The 18,941-nt window shown below is 35.3% G+C and overlaps 5 protein-coding genes across 5 annotated transcripts; all 5 read left to right on the top strand.

Annotated features, from left to right (window-relative positions):
• The first annotated feature begins 199 nt into the window (after positions 1–199).
• LOC125270487 (gamma-crystallin M2-like) lies at positions 200–1,150 on the top strand. The gene is made up of 3 exons (XM_048194139.1): positions 200–293; positions 400–642; positions 836–1,150. The coding sequence occupies exons 1-3, from the start codon at positions 282–284 to the stop codon at positions 1,106–1,108; spliced, it is 528 nt and encodes a 175-aa protein (XP_048050096.1). The 5' UTR covers positions 200–281; the 3' UTR covers positions 1,109–1,150.
• A 2,127-nt stretch (positions 1,151–3,277) lies between these two features.
• On the top strand, positions 3,278–4,122 carry LOC125270495 (gamma-crystallin M2). Its single transcript, XM_048194148.1, has 3 exons — positions 3,278–3,365; positions 3,468–3,710; positions 3,808–4,122. The coding sequence occupies exons 1-3, from the start codon at positions 3,360–3,362 to the stop codon at positions 4,078–4,080; spliced, it is 522 nt and encodes a 173-aa protein (XP_048050105.1). The 5' UTR covers positions 3,278–3,359; the 3' UTR covers positions 4,081–4,122.
• A 4,189-nt stretch (positions 4,123–8,311) lies between these two features.
• On the top strand, positions 8,312–9,248 carry LOC125270496 (gamma-crystallin M2-like). The gene is made up of 3 exons (XM_048194149.1): positions 8,312–8,382; positions 8,484–8,726; positions 8,930–9,248. Exons 1-3 carry the CDS (start codon positions 8,377–8,379, stop codon positions 9,200–9,202), a joined length of 522 nt encoding a protein of 173 aa, XP_048050106.1. The 5' UTR covers positions 8,312–8,376; the 3' UTR covers positions 9,203–9,248.
• A 3,934-nt stretch (positions 9,249–13,182) lies between these two features.
• Positions 13,183–14,005, top strand: LOC125270488 (gamma-crystallin M2-like). Its single transcript, XM_048194140.1, has 3 exons — positions 13,183–13,262; positions 13,357–13,599; positions 13,695–14,005. Exons 1-3 carry the CDS (start codon positions 13,251–13,253, stop codon positions 13,965–13,967), a joined length of 528 nt encoding a protein of 175 aa, XP_048050097.1. The 5' UTR covers positions 13,183–13,250; the 3' UTR covers positions 13,968–14,005.
• A 2,818-nt stretch (positions 14,006–16,823) lies between these two features.
• On the top strand, positions 16,824–17,815 carry LOC125270494 (gamma-crystallin M2-like). The gene is made up of 3 exons (XM_048194147.1): positions 16,824–16,975; positions 17,082–17,324; positions 17,507–17,815. The coding sequence occupies exons 1-3, from the start codon at positions 16,970–16,972 to the stop codon at positions 17,777–17,779; spliced, it is 522 nt and encodes a 173-aa protein (XP_048050104.1). The 5' UTR covers positions 16,824–16,969; the 3' UTR covers positions 17,780–17,815.
• Positions 17,816–18,941: the final 1,126 nt, after the last annotated feature.

Here is an 18,941-nt window from a genome sequence, read left to right on the forward strand (position 1 = left end):
TTTTACTAATATTTAACACTACTTTTTAATTCTTTCATTTTATAATAAAAAATGAGAAATGCTAGAATCCTGACAAATGTGAATTTTAAGATCTACATAATAAGCTTTAGATATAATAGCGTCTATTTGAACTTGCACAGTCAGGAACTGACAGACAATGGACAGGGTGTTCTCTTTAGCCTTGGTCTAGTATAAAAGCACAGGTGACAGCAGTCAGTCAACAAGCAGAATCAGCTTCAGCTTCTCCTTTGTGGAAATACTGAGGACCAACCAGTGCAACCATGATGGGCAAGGTAATTTAACTTAATCCCAGCTACAATTTACATTCAGTGTAATTCACATTACTTTAATTCCATAGATTCAACTATAAACCACTAAAAGAATAACTTGAAATTTCAGGTCACCTTCTACGAGGACAGGAACTTCCAGGGTCGCTCCTATGAGTGCATGAGCGACTGTGCTGACTTTTCCTCTTACCTGAGCCGCTGTCACTCTTGCAGAGTGCACAGCGGATGCTGGATGATGTATGATCATCCCAACTACATGGGAAATGGGTATTTCTTCAGGAGGGGCGAGTACGCTGATTACATGTCTATGTTTGGAATGAACAACTGCATCAGGTCCTGCCGTATGATCCCCATGGTGAGCACCATGAAAATTTTGATGTTTGGATTAAATTAATTCACTCTGGACAATTTAGAGATAATGATTAGATCATTTAGAAACATGATGTTTGTTTTGATTTATTTCTAATATTGTCATGGATTTGGTTACATTTGATCTCAAGTTGGGACCAACAAAAAATAAAGTTAATGGACTTCTCTTTCCACTACAGTACAGGGGATCCTACAGAATGAGGATCTACGAGAGGGAGAACTTCATGGGTCAGATGTACGAGATGACGGATGACTGTGACAGCATCATGGACCGTTACCGCATGTCTCACTGCCAGTCCTGTCATGTGATGGACGGCCACTGGCTCATGTATGAGCAGCCCCACTACAGAGGCAGGATGTGGTACTTCAGGCCTGGAGAGTACAGGAGCTTCAGCAATATGGGTGGCATGAGATTCATGAGCATGAGGCGTATCATGGACTCTTGGTACTAGAGATCTAATGTTTCAATAAAATAATTTCTTTACAAAAGTAAACATTGTGTCATGGAAATGAGTATTACACACACACACAAAAAGAAGACAAAACACTTTTTCTATTTACATGCTGATTGAATGAATGCTGAATACACTTTTCATGGATACTTTTTCATAATTATTATTAAACAACTAAAGCCCTCACAAGGGCAGTATACTTCAGGTCTAGAGAGTACATGAGTTTCAAGTATATGAAAATGTCTGACATGAGAATTATAAGAAGGAGGCTATCAAGGATCCTACCCTTAAAAGAGCTGTATACATCTGATTATTTTAATAAATCGAAAACAAATAAAATTATTTGAATTTAAACACTTTCCTTGTTTGCTTAATTTACTACAAAGTCTTCATCGCTGATTAATATTGCTTGATTAACTACTAACTTTTGCTGATCCTACACTCTAAAAAATGCTGGGTTAAAAACAACTCAATTTGGATTATTTGGCAACCCAGCTGGTTGGGTTCAATTTTTTGGGTTGTTTTTATTAAACAACTATTGATTAAAATTACCATATTGCTGGCTTAAAATGAACCCAAAATATGTTGAAAATTAAAATCACACATAGTGAACATTTATTAATAAGCAAAAAAAATAAATAGGCAAAATAGAGTTAAAACAGCGTGTACATGTGTGTGAGAGAAAGGGTGCAGAAAAGAATGACAACTCTAATATACAGCTAATACAGTTAAATGAAAGTCCTTTTTAAAATTGAAATATTTAGTAACTTGTGTTTGAAAACAAATTTGACCATGACTAAAAGCAGTATGTCAAAAACTCGCAGCAGCCAATTTTCATAGTTCTCTCTCCTCTCCAATTCAATTAGTTTTCATGTTTTATGGGTACATTCCATAGACATAATGATTTTAATACTGTACAAATTGTATATTACATTCTAACCCTCACCTACCTATCACAGAAAACTTTCTGCATTGTTACATTTTCAAAAAAACAAAACAAAAAACAACAACAACACATCACTTAGTATGATTTATAAGCTGTTGTCCTCATGGAGACCAAAACATGTCCCCACAAGGTCAAGGATATCAGATATTGCCATCTTTGTGGGGGAATACCTGAAACACACACTCGCACACACACACAGACTTGCATATGTGACTTCTGAGGACTCTCCATTGGTGTAATGATTTTTATACTGAGCTAATCAAATTTCCTATCCCCAAACCCTAAACAACACAAAAAACTTTTGCCATTTTTACAATAAAAAAAAAAAAAAAAAAAAAAGTTTAGAATGTTCTTTCAAGCCATTTGGTTTACGAGGACACAGGAACCTATGTCATTATACACATTTGTTTCCTGCATAAACCATGTATACAAGAACACACACACATTGGTATGCCTACCATTATAAAGACTTTCCACATGCATATGAGTTTCATGATTCTGTGTAGGTCCTCAAATATTTTTATGTGGGCTGGAATTATTAACATTGCTCAGCATGTTTAGCAGCACATTCTTCTTAAAATGTACTTAAAAAAAATGTAAAGGAAAAAAACTGATAGGAATGACTCAACAACATTTTATTGTGTTTTAGGATATTTTTTACAGACAATGTCATGAAAATGATCAAAACACAGATTCTCTTTAGACTTACATTAGAAGTAAATGCTAAAAGCAAAAACAACAACAACAAAAAAACATATTTTAAGTTTAAAGTCTATATTATTCAACAAGACAATAAATGCACACTATAAAGTCAAGATCCCCAAAATGGAAGAGTCAGTAAGAATGGATTTTTTAATATGTACTGATTGCACTAGAAGTATTGTATCTTATAAAACTACAGAATAGGTCACTATATTTGGCTAGCTGACATTTAAGTTGTGTAATAAAGGCCTAGCCTAGCTAAATTATTGCCCCCGAGTACAACACAGTGGGAAATATCTAGCTACGAAATAATACCTTATTTACACCTGTAATTATTTCACCAACATAGAGTACTAGAAATGTTTAAACAAACTTCAGAAGTGTTAAGGTCCTAATAAATCTGAGTACTAAGAACAACATACCAAGCTTTAACTAGAAAGGCCTCTATTCCAACTTGCACAGTCAGGAATTGACTAACAATAGGTGCTGTGTAGTCTTTAGTCTTGGTCTAGTATAAAAGCACAGGTGACAGCAGTCAGTCAACAAGCAGAATCAGCTTCAGCTTCTCCTTTGTGGAACTACTGAGGACCAGCCAGCGCAACCATGAAGGTAAACCTCATTCCAGCTAACATTCCATAGAGCTAAACTAAATTTTTTTTTGATTTGGTTCATTTCACTGAAATCACTATAATATTACCTTTGAATTTTCAGGTCACCTTTTTTGAGGACAGGAACTTCCAGGGTCGCTCCTACGACTGTATGGGCGACTGTGCTGATATGCACTCCTACATGAGCCGCTGTCACTCTTGCAGAGTGGAGAGCGGATGCTGGATGATGTATGATCATCCCAACTACATGGGAAATCAGTATTTCTTCAGGAGGGGCGAGTACGCTGATTACATGTCTATGTTTGGAATGAGCAACTGCATCAGGTCCTGCCGTATGATCCCCATGGTGAGCTCAATTAAAGCGTGTATATCTATGTTTTTATTTTAACTTTTTTTTTCTGGCTGATAAACTTAAATTAAACTGACTTCTCTTTCCACTACAGCACAGGGGATCCTACAGAATGAGGATCTACGAGAGGGAGAACTTCATGGGTCAGATGTACGAGATGATGGATGACTGTGACAGCATCATGGACCGTTACCGCATGTCTCACTGCCAGTCCTGTCATGTGATGGACGGCCACTGGCTCATGTATGAGCAGCCCCACTACAGAGGCAGGATGTGGTACTTCAGGCCTGGAGAGTACAGGAGCTTCAGCAATATGGGTGGCATGAGATTCATGAGCATGAGGCGTATCATGGACTCTTGGTACTAGTGTATTAATGTTTCAATAAAATAATTTCTATACAACACTAAACCTAGTGTTCTGAAAATAATTAATGCCACTATTACATGAGTAGTCCACAAAAAACACTACAAGTTTAAGAGAAATGTGAATGATTTTTCATTTTGTAGCACATAAGTGTAAAATGAATGAGAAATTAGAGTCAAGTCTGCCATGTTTGCCCCCTCAAAAAAAAAAAAAACTAGAAAAAATGGGGGTCCAGAAGTTTCAACCCTTTCTCTCTTATAAATGACAGTTCATACTGCACGAAGCATACAGCAAGTCTTTAAACTTCTCATCTTTGCAAACAGACTAAAATCTTTTGTTCACGCTGACTTCTTCACAATGAACAAAGTCATCAGTTACTAAAGAAATATGTGTTTGAACAAAGTTATTTAGAACCTTAGACTTGTACCTGGATAAGAATATGAATTGTAAATACATCACACATTGGGAAAATAGTCCAACAGATGTCTTGAGCTAATACAAACCTAAATGTAGGATTAATGCTATTATATTCTTCTTACTTTTTATTAGAACATATTGCCAGTCTATCTCCATCATCAATAACTTACAAATAATCCTTCAAATTTATGATGTACAGAACAAGCCTGCTGTGAACATGTGTCGAGAGTTGTTGCAGAGCAATTATACTGTCTGCAGGGTTTTAGAAAGATCAGAGGAAAACATGGGATGGAGAAATCAGGAATTAGTTATGAACCACAGTACTAAACCACATATATCCAATCATTTTCAAAGATAACCATTCCAGCCATTTAGATTTCAGCGTCATCAAACCTGCTATTGGCTACACTAAACAAAAACAAGTGACATGTAATAGCCAAATATAAATTTGCCTTTGTCCAAACATAGGTTAGTTGTTATATGAGGCTTTCCATTCATGTAAACATTCTTATAAGTCTGTATGTGGCGCTGGGTGATTTGTCCCATTGATTTACTTATTGACAAGGGCTGTGTTGGAGAGATTATAACAAGTAATAATTATGTAGACTATTTTAAGATATCAGGGGTCAAGATATCATCTATGTATGGGACCTAATTATAAGCAAAAACATATAAATCAACCCTGTTGCAGTCTTTTATTAGTTTGATAAGGACTGCCTCCCTCAAAAATTAGGGACAATGTGACACTTTGTTGGAATTAAAGTACTTTCTGGAGCCTAGGGGACTGCCTATATGGCCTATAAAATGGTTTAGCGTAACAAAAAATCAAAAACTTATGAGAAATATTGTAGCAATGAGTGGCACAGAACTCCTGAGCATCCCTGATAACTTTTTGAATGCAGCACAACAGAACAGATTTTTTTTTTTTTTTTTTTTAAATTTAACTGCCCAGATTTCTTCATTTACATAATTTCCTATAGGTGTATTAGGCATACTCTTCTGCTGTCATGGATAACATTTTAATTCATATGGAGTAAAATGTGGAACAGCTTCTGTATATTAAAGAACTGCTGTATTCACCACTAACCACAAAAAAATTGGCATCAACTATGTCAACTATGCCACTATATGCAGTTGGGAGGGGGAAATCGATACAGAAAAGTATTGCGATATTTTGCATGGGGACATTGTATCGATACACAGCCACCAAACTTTTTAGGGCCTGAATTCTGGCTCGTTATTGTGAGTATTGCGCATAATTTTACAATAAGCTCCAAACTTATGGTAAAAATTAGGGGTGCAACGGTTTGTATCACGGTTTTAGAGTCGCGGTTTCGGCACGGTTTGGTATGAGCTATGTTTCGTATAATAGGACAATTGTCAAATGAAAATAAAACGAATAAAGAAACAGCACAAATAAATACATGAGAGCTAAGTAAATGACTGGTCATAGAGCATTCAGCACGTCATTGAACATTTGTTTACAGTGACTGTTTTGTCCATGTTCTTTTGATCATTGCTGTTGTAACATATTGTTAAACCAGAATGCATATCCATCGACTGAAACATACATTAGCTGAATCCGTCTGTCTGTTTTACACGTTGTTGTTATCAATAAACCATATTATAGATGCGTCATTAGGTTTTGGCATGAACCGTGGTGAAAGCGCATTACGAACCATGGGTGGAGAACCGAACGGTTCGATATGAGAGGCTGAGGAAGGATAATTAAAACATCTTGCATCATCATTACATGATCCATTATTGTTACATAATGTTGGTTACTAGATATACTATTTTGAAATCAAACTGTCTTGCATTATTGTGAAGGTTATATTAGAACTAAAATATAGTCTAAGTTGTATGCTTTTAAGTATCTGTTAATGGCAAATTTATGTATCTTCCTAAAACAACATATTTAAATATGATTTATCACATACTTCATAACTGAAAAGGAGCATAAAGAATAGTGTAACCTTTAACTTGTTCATTAGGGTGCTAGTAAGGTTGTTCTTTGCAAAACCTCTTAAAACAATATTTATTGTAAAAAGGAACTACATTGAACTGAGTGTCAAACATTGAAATGTGCAAACATTTTTATTTGACAACTGGGTCACACTTTATATTAAGTGTCTTTAACTACTGTACTATGTACTTTCATCAAAAAAAATTTAGTTACAATGTACTTATTGTGTTCATGTACTGCAAAACACTTTTGCTGCTATTGTTGTGTGAGAGAGGAAAGGTTAGGGACAGATTTCGTGGTATGGTTAGGTTTAAGGGTGTGTTAAGGTGTAACACAAGAGTCAACAGTTAATTATAGATGTAATTGCATAAATTATTTACAGTTGTAGTTACATACATGTTTTTAGATTGTACTTATATATGAAAATAACTGCGGTGGGTGCATTCTATTAAATTATTAATTTAAATGTTAGTACATAGTGGTTAAAGAAACAATATAAAGTGGGGTTGCACTTTATTTTACAGTACATGAATTTAAAGTGTACTTACCTAAGAAAGTACTGGGTAATATAAGGCAACTAATTGGTTTAAAGTTAGGTTTACGGGTAGGTTCAGGGTTAGTACCTACTTATTACCCAGTTACTGCAATTACTATATAAGTACATAACATATACATGTAACATTTCTATTAAAAAAAAAAATATGTAAAATACCAGGAAGTAGTGAACAAGGAAGAGATGAAGGAGATGGATATGAAGATGTGAAATGAAAACTGAGAACTATATCTTATTAGTTAAAAACATATGTGGACAAAGTTTTCCTTTGGGGATGTTTGCAGTTAAGCAGTTAAGTAAGTATACCACAATAAATTATATTGTAATATCGCAAAACATTTAAAAATCACAATACTATATTATTGTGGCTTAAGAGTCATGATAATATTGTATCATGGGGCCTCTGATTCTCACCCCTATTGCCTAGCTGCCCTATCAGGTAATGATTTCGCAGGCTGTGTTTGCATACACAGCTAAAACTGATTTCACACATGCTTCTGAGGCAGCATAATGGTCTAATAATCTACAACAGAAAGAGTTTTGGACATAACTGAATATCTAATTTCTCCAATACTCATTTCTTGCTAGAATTTAAATCAAAAGCTGAAAAATGTGGTCATAAACATACATTTATACACAAACCGAAGACCAACTCACTAGTATCTCAGAAGACAGGACGTGACACAATCATTGAATCTCATGATTATTAGTATTTCAGTAACACTTTACATTTTTATTTTTAGTTGATGCATTAAGAATGATGACAACATTATAATTAGATTAAATTTGATAAGAAAAATATGTGAGATATCACAAACTGACAAACTTTCAGCATCCACTAATCCATATCAGTGCTAATTTATGAATATACAGTAGTTCGTTCAATAAACTATTAATGTTTGTTGATGATAATTATTGATAACATTCATATTTAACTTGATTTATTCAACTTAGTTAAAATTTAAGTATTAATATATGCAGAAATTAACATTAAATTTAATTAGATTAAATACCATAAAAATTATTCACTGTTAGTTCATGATACCTAAAGCATAACTTAATCATAACAAACTGAACATTATTATAAGTGTTTCTAGATTCACATTCTTTTTAACTATTGTAAATCTTAGAAAAATATAATCATTTGTCCTAAAATAAATGTGAACACTAAGATCTACATACCAAGCTTTACCTAGAAAGGCCTCTATTCCAACTTGCACAGTCAGGAACTGACTAACAATAGGTGCTGTGTAGTCTTTAGTCTTGGTCTAGTATAAAAGCACAGGTGACAGCAGTCAGTCAACAAGCAGAATCAGCTTCAGCTTCTCCTTTGTGGAACTACTGAGGACCAGCCAGCGCAACCATGAAGGTAAACCTCATTCCAGCTCCCATTCTATACAGCTAAACTCCAAAATTATTTGATTTGTTCATTTCACTGAAATCACTAAAATATTACCTTTGAATTTTCAGGTCACCTTTTTTGAGGACAGGAATTTCCAGGGTCGCTCCTACGACTGTATGGGCGACTGTGCTGATATGCACTCCTACATGAGCCGCTGTCACTCTTGCAGAGTGGAGAGCGGATGCTGGATGATGTATGATCATCCCAACTACATGGGAAATGGGTATTTCTTCAGGAGGGGCGAGTACGCTGATTACATGTCTATGTTTGGAATGAGCAACTGCATCAGGTCCTGCCGTATGATCCCCATGGTGAGCTCCACATTGAAGTATTTGTATGAACTGAAATATTTAATTTATATTTATTTCAAAACATGAAGCAGAGAACTCAGTCTGGTTTTTCTGGGGTTCGAGAATTTTTTTGAAAAGTACATTAGACAAAAGTATAGATATATACATTTTATGTTAATTCTGACTGACAAACTTGAAAATAATGGACTTCTCTTCCACTACAGCACAGGGGATCCTACAGAATGAGGATCTACGAGAGGGAGAACTTCATGGGTCAGATGTACGAGATGATGGATGACTGTGACAACATCATGGACCGTTACCGCATGTCTCACTGCCAGTCCTGTCATGTGATGGATGGCCACTGGCTCATGTATGAGCAGCCCAACTACAGAGGCAGGATGTGGTACTTCAGGCCTGGAGAGTACAGGAGCTTCAGCAATATGGGTGGCATGAGATTCATGAGCATGAGGCGTATCATGGACTCTTGGTACTAGTGTCCTAGTGTATCTAATAATAAAACAATTTCATGAGAACACTAAATATTGTGTCTTGAAAATCATTAATGCCACAAATATTTGCTTGAGTAATGCACAAACAAATAAATTTCTAATGAAATAAACAGAAATGCGAAAACTCCATCTAAAAGTGTATTTTGGAAGTTTTCTTTCCATTAGAGTAAAAGATGACATGGAAGCAAAAATAGACCAAAATCTTAAAATTGTCCACTACATGAAAGAAGTATTCCAATAACACCAAAATAATAAAAACAATTTATTGATTTGTGCAAAACAAACAAATTATTAGTGAAACTATGTCCCTCTCCTTGGTGCAGTCATTTATTCTACATATATATAGCTACTTGAAAATAGTATTGTAGAAAACGCACATTGTGGCACAGTTTTCTTTGCTGTTGCCTGCTCTTGTGATAAACCTAGTGAATACTAAAGAAGACAATGGTCTCTGTGTGAACTGATTATTTTGTAGAAATCTGTGGAGTATGAAACAACTGCGTGAGTGTGAGGGGAATTAAAATAAATTGGTAAGGAAGTCATAGTTGTGTTAATATATTTGACATTTTGTTTATTATTTTTTTTAAATAAATAATTATGAGAAGCGCCCTTTTTTCCATTTAAGCTCCTGCCCCCCAAAATGTCTGCCAAATGTCCCCTCACTTCTTCGGCTAGCTCCATTGTCCTTAGGCCAGAAGCAGGAGCCCTCTCAGTGGTTTCTTCCGCAAAAAGTGAGGACTCACTCCTCGTCGGTGACTGATAATTTAGACATAGTGTCAGATGAAATGGACAGAAAACCATGCAGCAGGTCACTGAATACGACGAGCTAGTTGAACTTATGACAGTGGCTGAGCGTTATCTGTGTAGTGATAAGTTCACAGCTCTGGTGAGCCTATTGTTTCTTCCAGACCTGCACACGGAGGTGTCAGGTTCATGGAGACATCCATACTTGACTCGTGTGGCTCATTCAGCTTCTAATTATTCGAACGTAGAGGGGCTGAGCGAACAGGGTTATGAGAGGATGCTTCATCAATGAAGGCCCCCATTTTCCCTTCTAAACCATGTCAGATGACATTGAGGTTGAAAGTCAAAGTGTATGCAGTGGCTGGTCAGAGCTTTGCACACTATGGCAATACTGCAAGCTTATCAGGCAGATCTGCTCAAAGACCTGGATCAAGGGGAGGGTTTATACTTTCTTCTCTGTCACCTTCTCCAGGTAACTGTGTATTAAGTAAGGTTATGCTCCTTCCCATTGCCCAAATTATGGTGGAATCGTTATATATGGGTTATGTTGAATTTCTGGTTTCTCTTTTTTAAGGGGTCTTGATTTTCCTGGAGTGTGGTTCAGAGTAGTTGGGACTCCAAATTTGGCATAGAAGCTTCAGGGCCTTTCCTAACATCACTTACATTACTGGGAGCAATGTTGTGCAAGGTGTGTACTGCTTGCCAGCTGACACACAACAGGCTTGGGGCTGAGGACTTGGAGTGTGGGTGCCTAGGGTTTTAGATTACTTTTAACTTCAAGCAGACACTGGTCAGCATGACGTACTTGATATTGATGCCCCCATATCATCAGCTGATGCGGCGATGAGTTCGCTTGAAAGGGAATATCTAGGTCACCACTGTAACCATGGTTCCCTGAGAAGGGAACAAGATGCTGTGGCACATTGCCATTCTTCGGGCATGCCTGTAAGTCTTCCTTTAGAAAATTTGAAGCTGATGGCATGTTTTTAGGTGCCCTTCTTATATGCTGGGGCACACCGTGAATGCCGTGTTGGTAGACGAGCCTCAGACACCAGGTTCTGTGGAACGTGGCGTCTTATTCCCTTTCTTAGGGAACCATGTTTACAGCTGTAACCTAGACGTTTTCTAAACATAGAAATAGACTTTTCCTCACAAGAAATTGTTCTTTTGTATCAGTGCTTCACTAGGAAAATCAGAAAGCACACAACATATACACCTTTCCAAAATGCATACCCATCAAAAAATAAACAAACCAAATCTATTCGGTAAAGGTGGGAATATGGAAAAATAAAAAGTTTAAAGATGAAAACTCCATTAATAATGTTTAATTTTTTTTTGTTTGTTTGTTTTATAGACTTTTAACACTCAGGGGTCTCCGGTAACACAGGCGATACCACCTCAGTTTTTTTCTTACTAGTGCGAAAGAGACCCAAAATATTCAATTTTGGACATACAAATAAGAGTTATACTGTGTACACTCACAGTAAAAAAAAAATGTTGTGCTTTTTGCACAATAAAGAAAACTAACATGACGTGCGATCTGTTGTCTCTCTCTGAATGAAGTCCATTCTGATACTCCTCAGAAAATGAACTGTAACTTAGAGAAACTCAGATTCATGTGCTTTTCATCGTTTTGAGATGCGGTGAGGAATTACCTCTGTTCTGTGTGTCTCTGTGTGAATGAATGGGGCAGATGCGCGGTTTCCTTCACTACACATAATTTACATAAGTAAACATGACTTATTGGCTTTTTCCAAACTATATTGCTATCCTGAGATGAGTGAAATCAACTGAAATACGTAATAAATACTGAAATAAAATGTGTTAGCAACGTTAAACTGCACATTAACATTTATAGGCTCTATAATATAACAAATATAAATACATAAAATTTCATAGAGGTAATATGAGTGCTAACACAAAGTTTTTTTGGCCTGTTTTAGACAGTGTTTACTTCATTAATTTAATCTTTTGACCAGTACTGTATATAATTTAAAAGATAATAGGCCCATACAAAATAATACGTGCAAGCATGATATCATGTTCTCTGTTAATCATGTTCTCAATCATGTTCTCTGTTAAGAGTGGACATTATATTAACGTTAATACAATAATTGATATAATCCTGTTATCGGAATGCTCACAGTTGTTGTTTTTTTCTTTTATCTCACAGATTTGAGAATCATAGTGACCAGATATTGGCCCACATTGGAATGTATGAACATGATAGTGAGATCACTGACTGGAAGCAGGAAATGTTTTTTTTTTTTTTTCTCCAGTGCATACAAACACCAAACACCATGGAATACCAGGTAAATAATGTTCACTTATATCTTTGAACAGGATTTATTTCCAGGTAAAACTGTGTATTCAAAATGTGCCCTTGACTCTCATTTATATCATTAACTATATTCTAAATAAACTACAAAATAAATGACTTTGTCCTCAGATTCTTTAGTTCTCTCTCACATAGCCTACCTGACTGAAAGGCTCATTATGTGGCTCATTATGAGGGTCTTTGTCTCCTCAGGTGTGAATCACAGCATTATTCAGGATTATCCACACCTCCACGCATACTGTTTGTTCTAAACAAAAAGTGTCTTACAAAATTTAAATCAATATTGTTTAATGTGAATAAGTAGGCAGGATGATTTTCACATCATTTGAAGCAAAAATTCTAGGCTTCTACATTCAGTACCCAGAAGTCTTGTGGACACATATTTAGTATTTGTTTTGTGGCCTTATTTCAGTGACTTATTTTTTTGTTTGTTTTTTCAATAACCATATCTAAACGTTATTCTCTCAAAAACACAAACATATACATACATGTTGCTCACATATTATGGTAGCCTAGTTCATGCTGAATTCAGTGTAATGACACTTTTACCATTAATATGTTCATAAGCAACTGAAAAAAAACACAAATGTCAGCTCAAATGGAACTTATGACTATATCAAAAAGCCAAAAATCCTCAGACACTATTCTAGGAAAGAAATTATTTAATTAAAAAAATAATTCTCAATATATTCACAATTGTGAGTCTGTAGTCTTTAATTTGAACAAATATTAACTTCAGAAGAAAATCATGACTAAGTACTAAGATCTAGATACTACGCTTACCAGCAGCCTCTGTGCCAACTTGCACAGTCAGGAATTGACTAACAATAGAGGCTGTGCAGTCTTTAGCCTTGGTCTTGTATAAAAGCACAGGTGACAGCAGTCAGTCAACAACCAGAGTCAGCTTCAGCTTCTCCTTTGTGGAACTACTAAGGATCAGCCAGCGCAACCATGATGGGCAAGGTAAACTTCATTCCAGCTAACATTTTCAAAGTTGAATTCAACTGAAAATAAAGTAGGGAAAAAAATAAAATCATTTAAACTTTTGAATTTTCAGGTCATCTTCTACGAGGACAGGAACTTCCAGGGTCGCTCTTATGAGTGTATGGGTGACTGTGGTGACTTCTCCTCCTACATGAGCCGTTGTCACTCTTGCAGAGTGGAGAGCGGATGCTGGATGATGTATGATCATCCCAACTATATGGGAAATCAGTATTTCTTCAGGAGGGGCGAGTACGCTGATTACATGTCTATGTTTGGAATGAGCAACTGCATCAGGTCCTGCCGTATGATCCCCATGGTGAGCTCAATTAAAGCTTGTATATCTATGTTTTTATTTTAACTTTTTTTCTGGATGATAAACTGAAATTAAACTGACTTCTCTTTCCACTACAGTACAGGGGATCCTATAGAATGAGGATCTACGAGAGAGAGAACTTCATGGGTCAGATGTACGAGATGATGGATGACTGTGACAGCATCATGGACCGTTACCGCATGTCTCACTGCCAGTCCTGTCATGTGATGGACGGCCACTGGCTCATGTATGAGCAGCCCCACTACAGAGGCAGGATGTGGTACTTCAGGCCTGGAGAGTACAGGAGCTTCAGCAATATGGGTGGCATGAGATTCATGAGCATGAGGCGTATCATGGACTCTTGGTACTAGTGTTTCTATTAATAAAATAATTTCTCTACAACATTAAACATTGTCTTGAACATCATTAATGCCATTAATATTTGCTCAAGTACTCTACAAAAACCCTCCACAATGTTGTCAATAAAAAAAACTAATTAAGAGTTTCACATTTAACTTTAAAATCCTCTGACTGATTCTTTTCAGTGTGTGTGTCACACATTATTAAAGAATATCACATGACACTTCACAGTTGATGTGCTGGGTGACAGCATGTAAGTTTGCAGTTTAGTTGACCTACATGTTTACTTTTATTTTTAATTCACAACTTCCCAAATCTACTTAGGGATCACTGGTGGCAAATAAAAGTATAAACATCAAAATTAAATTGTTAAAAATAACTTGATATGAATAACTTGGACTCAATCTTTTTTCTCTAGATTCTCTAAGAAATATCTAATATCCAGGTCCTTAAATATATTTTAATAAAGGTATGACATTAATGCTTTTATAATTATCAAATTATCATAGCTGTTTATTTGCTTTGCAATGCAGTGTTTGAAAGGCTTTTTCTGTGGCTTTGAAGCACTTTATGTCCTGGAAGGGAAGAAAATTAGTTACTGCCTAGGGGTGGGTATTTCTAGAAACCGAACCGGATTATGGAAAATCGCAATCCAATTCTAAAAACAATTAAACAAAGAGTTTACTGACATAGAATATCAAATTTACATGTTGAATTTTATTAAATGACTTACTATTATTATTATTTATTAAGTTCTCTTTTCTTCTGCATTATTGCGGTTTATTACTGATGACATAGACAGCAACAGGTCTTAATATGCTTAATTCACACTAAAGCACAGACCTATTTTAACATATCAGATGTTTAGTCCTATCTTTAAGACATAACTGTTTATCTTAAATGTGCATCATGAAAGCATTTGGATATGCAAGTGCATTTAACCGCTTACACGAGTCACAGACAGCTGTATGCCACAAACACCCTTCAAAACGAACATTCAAAGAGCACATGAAAATTTGAAAGCAGACATCTGTCATTAAGTGAGTTTTGTGCATCAAATTTATACTGCATTCCAAACTGCATTTTGCCTTTGTAGACTATTTAAAAGAGAAAAAAAATGCAATACCAGAGAAACTGCACATTGTCAAGCAAAGTGCGCATTTCTCACAGTGCGTGTCCTGTGCAGTGAAGCAGCTGCCCTTCTCTTTCACTTCAACCATAAAACCTTATGCAAATTTATATACTTGTTCCAATGGTTTTGTGTGTGTGTGTGTGTGCGTAACTAACAGCATGAAGAATATGGTTGTTTATTGTGCACACAAGTTCCATCACATATTCAGAAAAAAAACGATGTTCAGAATTGTTAAAGAATTGTGAAGCATTGGAGAATCAATTTTTTTCTCCCACCCCTATTGCTGACAAACTTGTAGAAGGTCTTTAGGAGGAGTGGACTATCTAGTTATGAAATACAATCTTTGTGAGAAACGTCAAATTATTTCCAAATAGGTAATGTAGATTATTTTTACACATCAGTATTTACTATGATTTATACAAACTACAATTTTTATCCTAGTACTTCTGTGATATAAAAATACTATGTGGCTGAAAGAAGTAGTTGTTTTCTCTGGGTCACCAGCAGTTTGAAAAAATGGCACAAATACAGATTTTCAAATCATTTTTTGTCAAAGTACAAGGTAATTAATTATTGTGTTTTTTGTACTATGGTAAGATAACAATTCATCTTTTCATAATATAAGGAATGCATACTATATTAGACCATCCCGTACTTACTGTACCATAATATCAGATTGGTGTAAATAAAGAATTATTTAACCCTTTAAAGCCTGACACATTTGTCAGAATGTTTTTATTGAACAGGTTATTGAACAAAGAAATCTGGACAAAAATTAGACAAAAACGATTTGCTTATGCGTTTTGTTTTTTAAACCTTTTTGATTCAATCATCAGGCTTTTATGGCCCATTTATTATAATATAGTGAGAATATGGAGCTCAAACACCTCAGTTTTATTTAGAGGCATAAAATGAGCCAAAATATACAATTTGCTGCAGATGTTGTTATTTATATGGTCTAAAAGTAAGATAAATTCTGATAGCTTGTAATGTAAATCAATGAGATTTTGATTTGCTCATGTAATTTAGAGGCCTTAGAAAGTCAAGTATCAAATATGATACAGTAGGCTTTATAAGGGTTAAACAATCTTCAAAAACACTTATTGTATCAGTCTGGTTCCATTTAATCCCTTGATTTTGAGGCTAATTAAATTTCTGTCCTTTATCTCACAGACATTGTGTAAAACCAGCCAATTAGAAGAGAGCTTGCCAGATCAAGAAAGTGCTTTCTGGTTTTATATATAATATACATACAGTAAGACTAGTTATCCCACAATTAGTCCTCACAATCAGTCTGCACAATTTCAATATACTGTATGATACAGCCAGCTTCACAAGGATATAAGTGCTTTCATTGTGTCCTTGATCCCCAATATTTCATGTAGAGGGTGTAATCAAAACAGGACCTATAAAGCATTATTTTTTAATTGAACACCAATAAAAAACAAAAACAAACCAAATCCAAATGAACAGAATGTGGGAGTCTGAAAGGACAATCAATCTGTAAGAATGAAAGTATTTCGCTGTTTAATGGTTAGAGTTTTTATATTCTAAAAGCCAAAAACAAACCAAATCCACAAATCAGAATGCAAGAATCTGGAAAAACAGACAATTTGTAAGAATGAAAACTCTTTTACTTAAGCAACATAAACTTCAGAAATGATACAGGCCTAACAATGTGAACACTAAGATCTACATACCAAGCTTTAGCTAGAAAGGCCTCTATTCCAACTTGCACAGTCAGGAATTGACTAACAATAGGTGCTGTGTAGTCTTTAGTCTTGGTCTAGTATAAAAGCACAGGTGACAGCAGTCAGTCAACAAGCAGAATCAGCTTCAGCTTCTCATTTGTGGAACTACTGAGGACCAGCCAGTGCAACCATGAAGGTAAACCTCATTCCAGCTAACATTTACACTAACTTTAACTCCAAAATGTATTTGATTTGTTAATTTTCACTTTAAACCACTTAAAATATCAACTTTGAATTTTCAGGTCACCTTCTATGAGGACAGGAATTTCCAGGGTCGCTCTTATGAGTGTTCGGGTGACTGTGGTGACTTCTCCTCCTACATGAGCCGCTGTCACTCTTGCAGAGTGCACAGCGGATGCTGGATGATGTATGATCATCCCAACTACATGGGAAATGGGTATTTCTTCAGGAGGGGCGAGTACGCTGATTACATGTCTATGTTTGGAATGAGCAACTGCATCAGGTCCTGCCGTATGATCCCCATGGTGAGCTCTATGAATGTATTGTTTTGTAATATATACATCCAAAGCAACATCCTTTAACTTAGAATATTTCTTAATGAAATATTTAATTTATATTTATCTAGAATCATGAAGCAGAAACCTGATCTAAATAGTTTTTTTCTACCTGCTAAACTTGAAAATAATGGACTTCTCTTCCACTACAGCACAGGGGATCCTACAGAATGAGGATCTACGAGAGGGAGAACTTCATGGGTCAGATGTACGAGATGATGGATGACTGTGACAGCATCATGGACCGTTACCACATGTCTCACTGCCAGTCCTGTCATGTGATGGACGGCCACTGGCTCATGTATGAGCAGCCCCACTACAGAGGCAGGATGTGGTACTTCAGGCCTGGAGAGTACAGGAGCTTCAGCAATATGGGTGGCATGAGATTCATGAGCATGAGGCGTATCATGGACTCCTGGTACTAGGGTTTATATTAATAAAATATTTTCTCTACAACACTACACATTCTGTCTTGAAAATCATTGATGTCAATAATATTTGCATTAGTATCCCACAAACAACACTTCATAAATTAAACAGAACTGTAAAGAAATGACTGAATTCTATTATAGTATAGTAAGATAGCAATCTAACCTATATACTGTAAATATGAAGGATGCAAGCTCTCAAAGGACAAGGTCCAGTCAAACATGAAACCCTATAACTGTAAAAATAGACACAATTGCATTAAAATAATAATGCATTAACATAATGCATTATACATTATGTTAATGCATTATTAAAATGCTTATGTTTTATTACAATTTATCAGAAATAAATTATTCAAAATGCAGTCCTTAAATGTTACCCAAAATCATTTACTCATCCTCATGTTATTCAAAACGTTTATGATTTTCTTCTGTGGAACACAAAAGAAAAAAAGAAAAAAAAAAAAATCTATATTTGGGTCAAAGATGAGACGTCTAAATTTGTTATCCGAAGGCCATCAATTTAACATAAAAAGATAAATAGATGTAAATATAATATTAAATCACTTAACTCTTACTCTTCTTTTGACTCAGAAATATTCACATTTAATCAATATTTTAGGCCATAGATACGTGTCATTCAGGGTAACAAAATATTGTCATACAGTACAACAGCAGTATTTCATATTAAAATACAATCATTTTGTTTTATTGACTGAGAGATGAAATAAATCTCAAAGGATGAAGTGAAAGATACTTTTAATAGATTTTAGCATTTTTTCAGTGTAAGACAGGAAGAAAAAAATTAATTTTGTACCTGTGACGCATCAAATATGTATTCAAAATAAAATAATGTCATTTTTTTCCGGGTAGCTATATTTCTACAAGCCTAAGCGTCGACATATAACCTTGCGATTAAGTGTATGTTAAAAAATAATCATTTTATGCCCATTTTCCATAGTGTTATACTGAATGACATTTTAGGGTACATTCATTTCAATCACAATAAAAATTAATGATTGGCTTTATTCTTGAATATATCTAATATAAGGGCATACGTGTCACTCTAATGAACATAAAAAAGCCTTTCATGGAATTGTAATTGCTGTTTTATTTTTTGCTACTTTGAAAACCTTGTACGTCTTTGACCCATTAACAA

Source organism: Megalobrama amblycephala, linkage group LG6 (genome assembly GCF_018812025.1).
Source record: "Megalobrama amblycephala isolate DHTTF-2021 linkage group LG6, ASM1881202v1, whole genome shotgun sequence".
Taxonomy (NCBI): Eukaryota; Metazoa; Chordata; class Actinopteri; order Cypriniformes; family Xenocyprididae; genus Megalobrama; species Megalobrama amblycephala.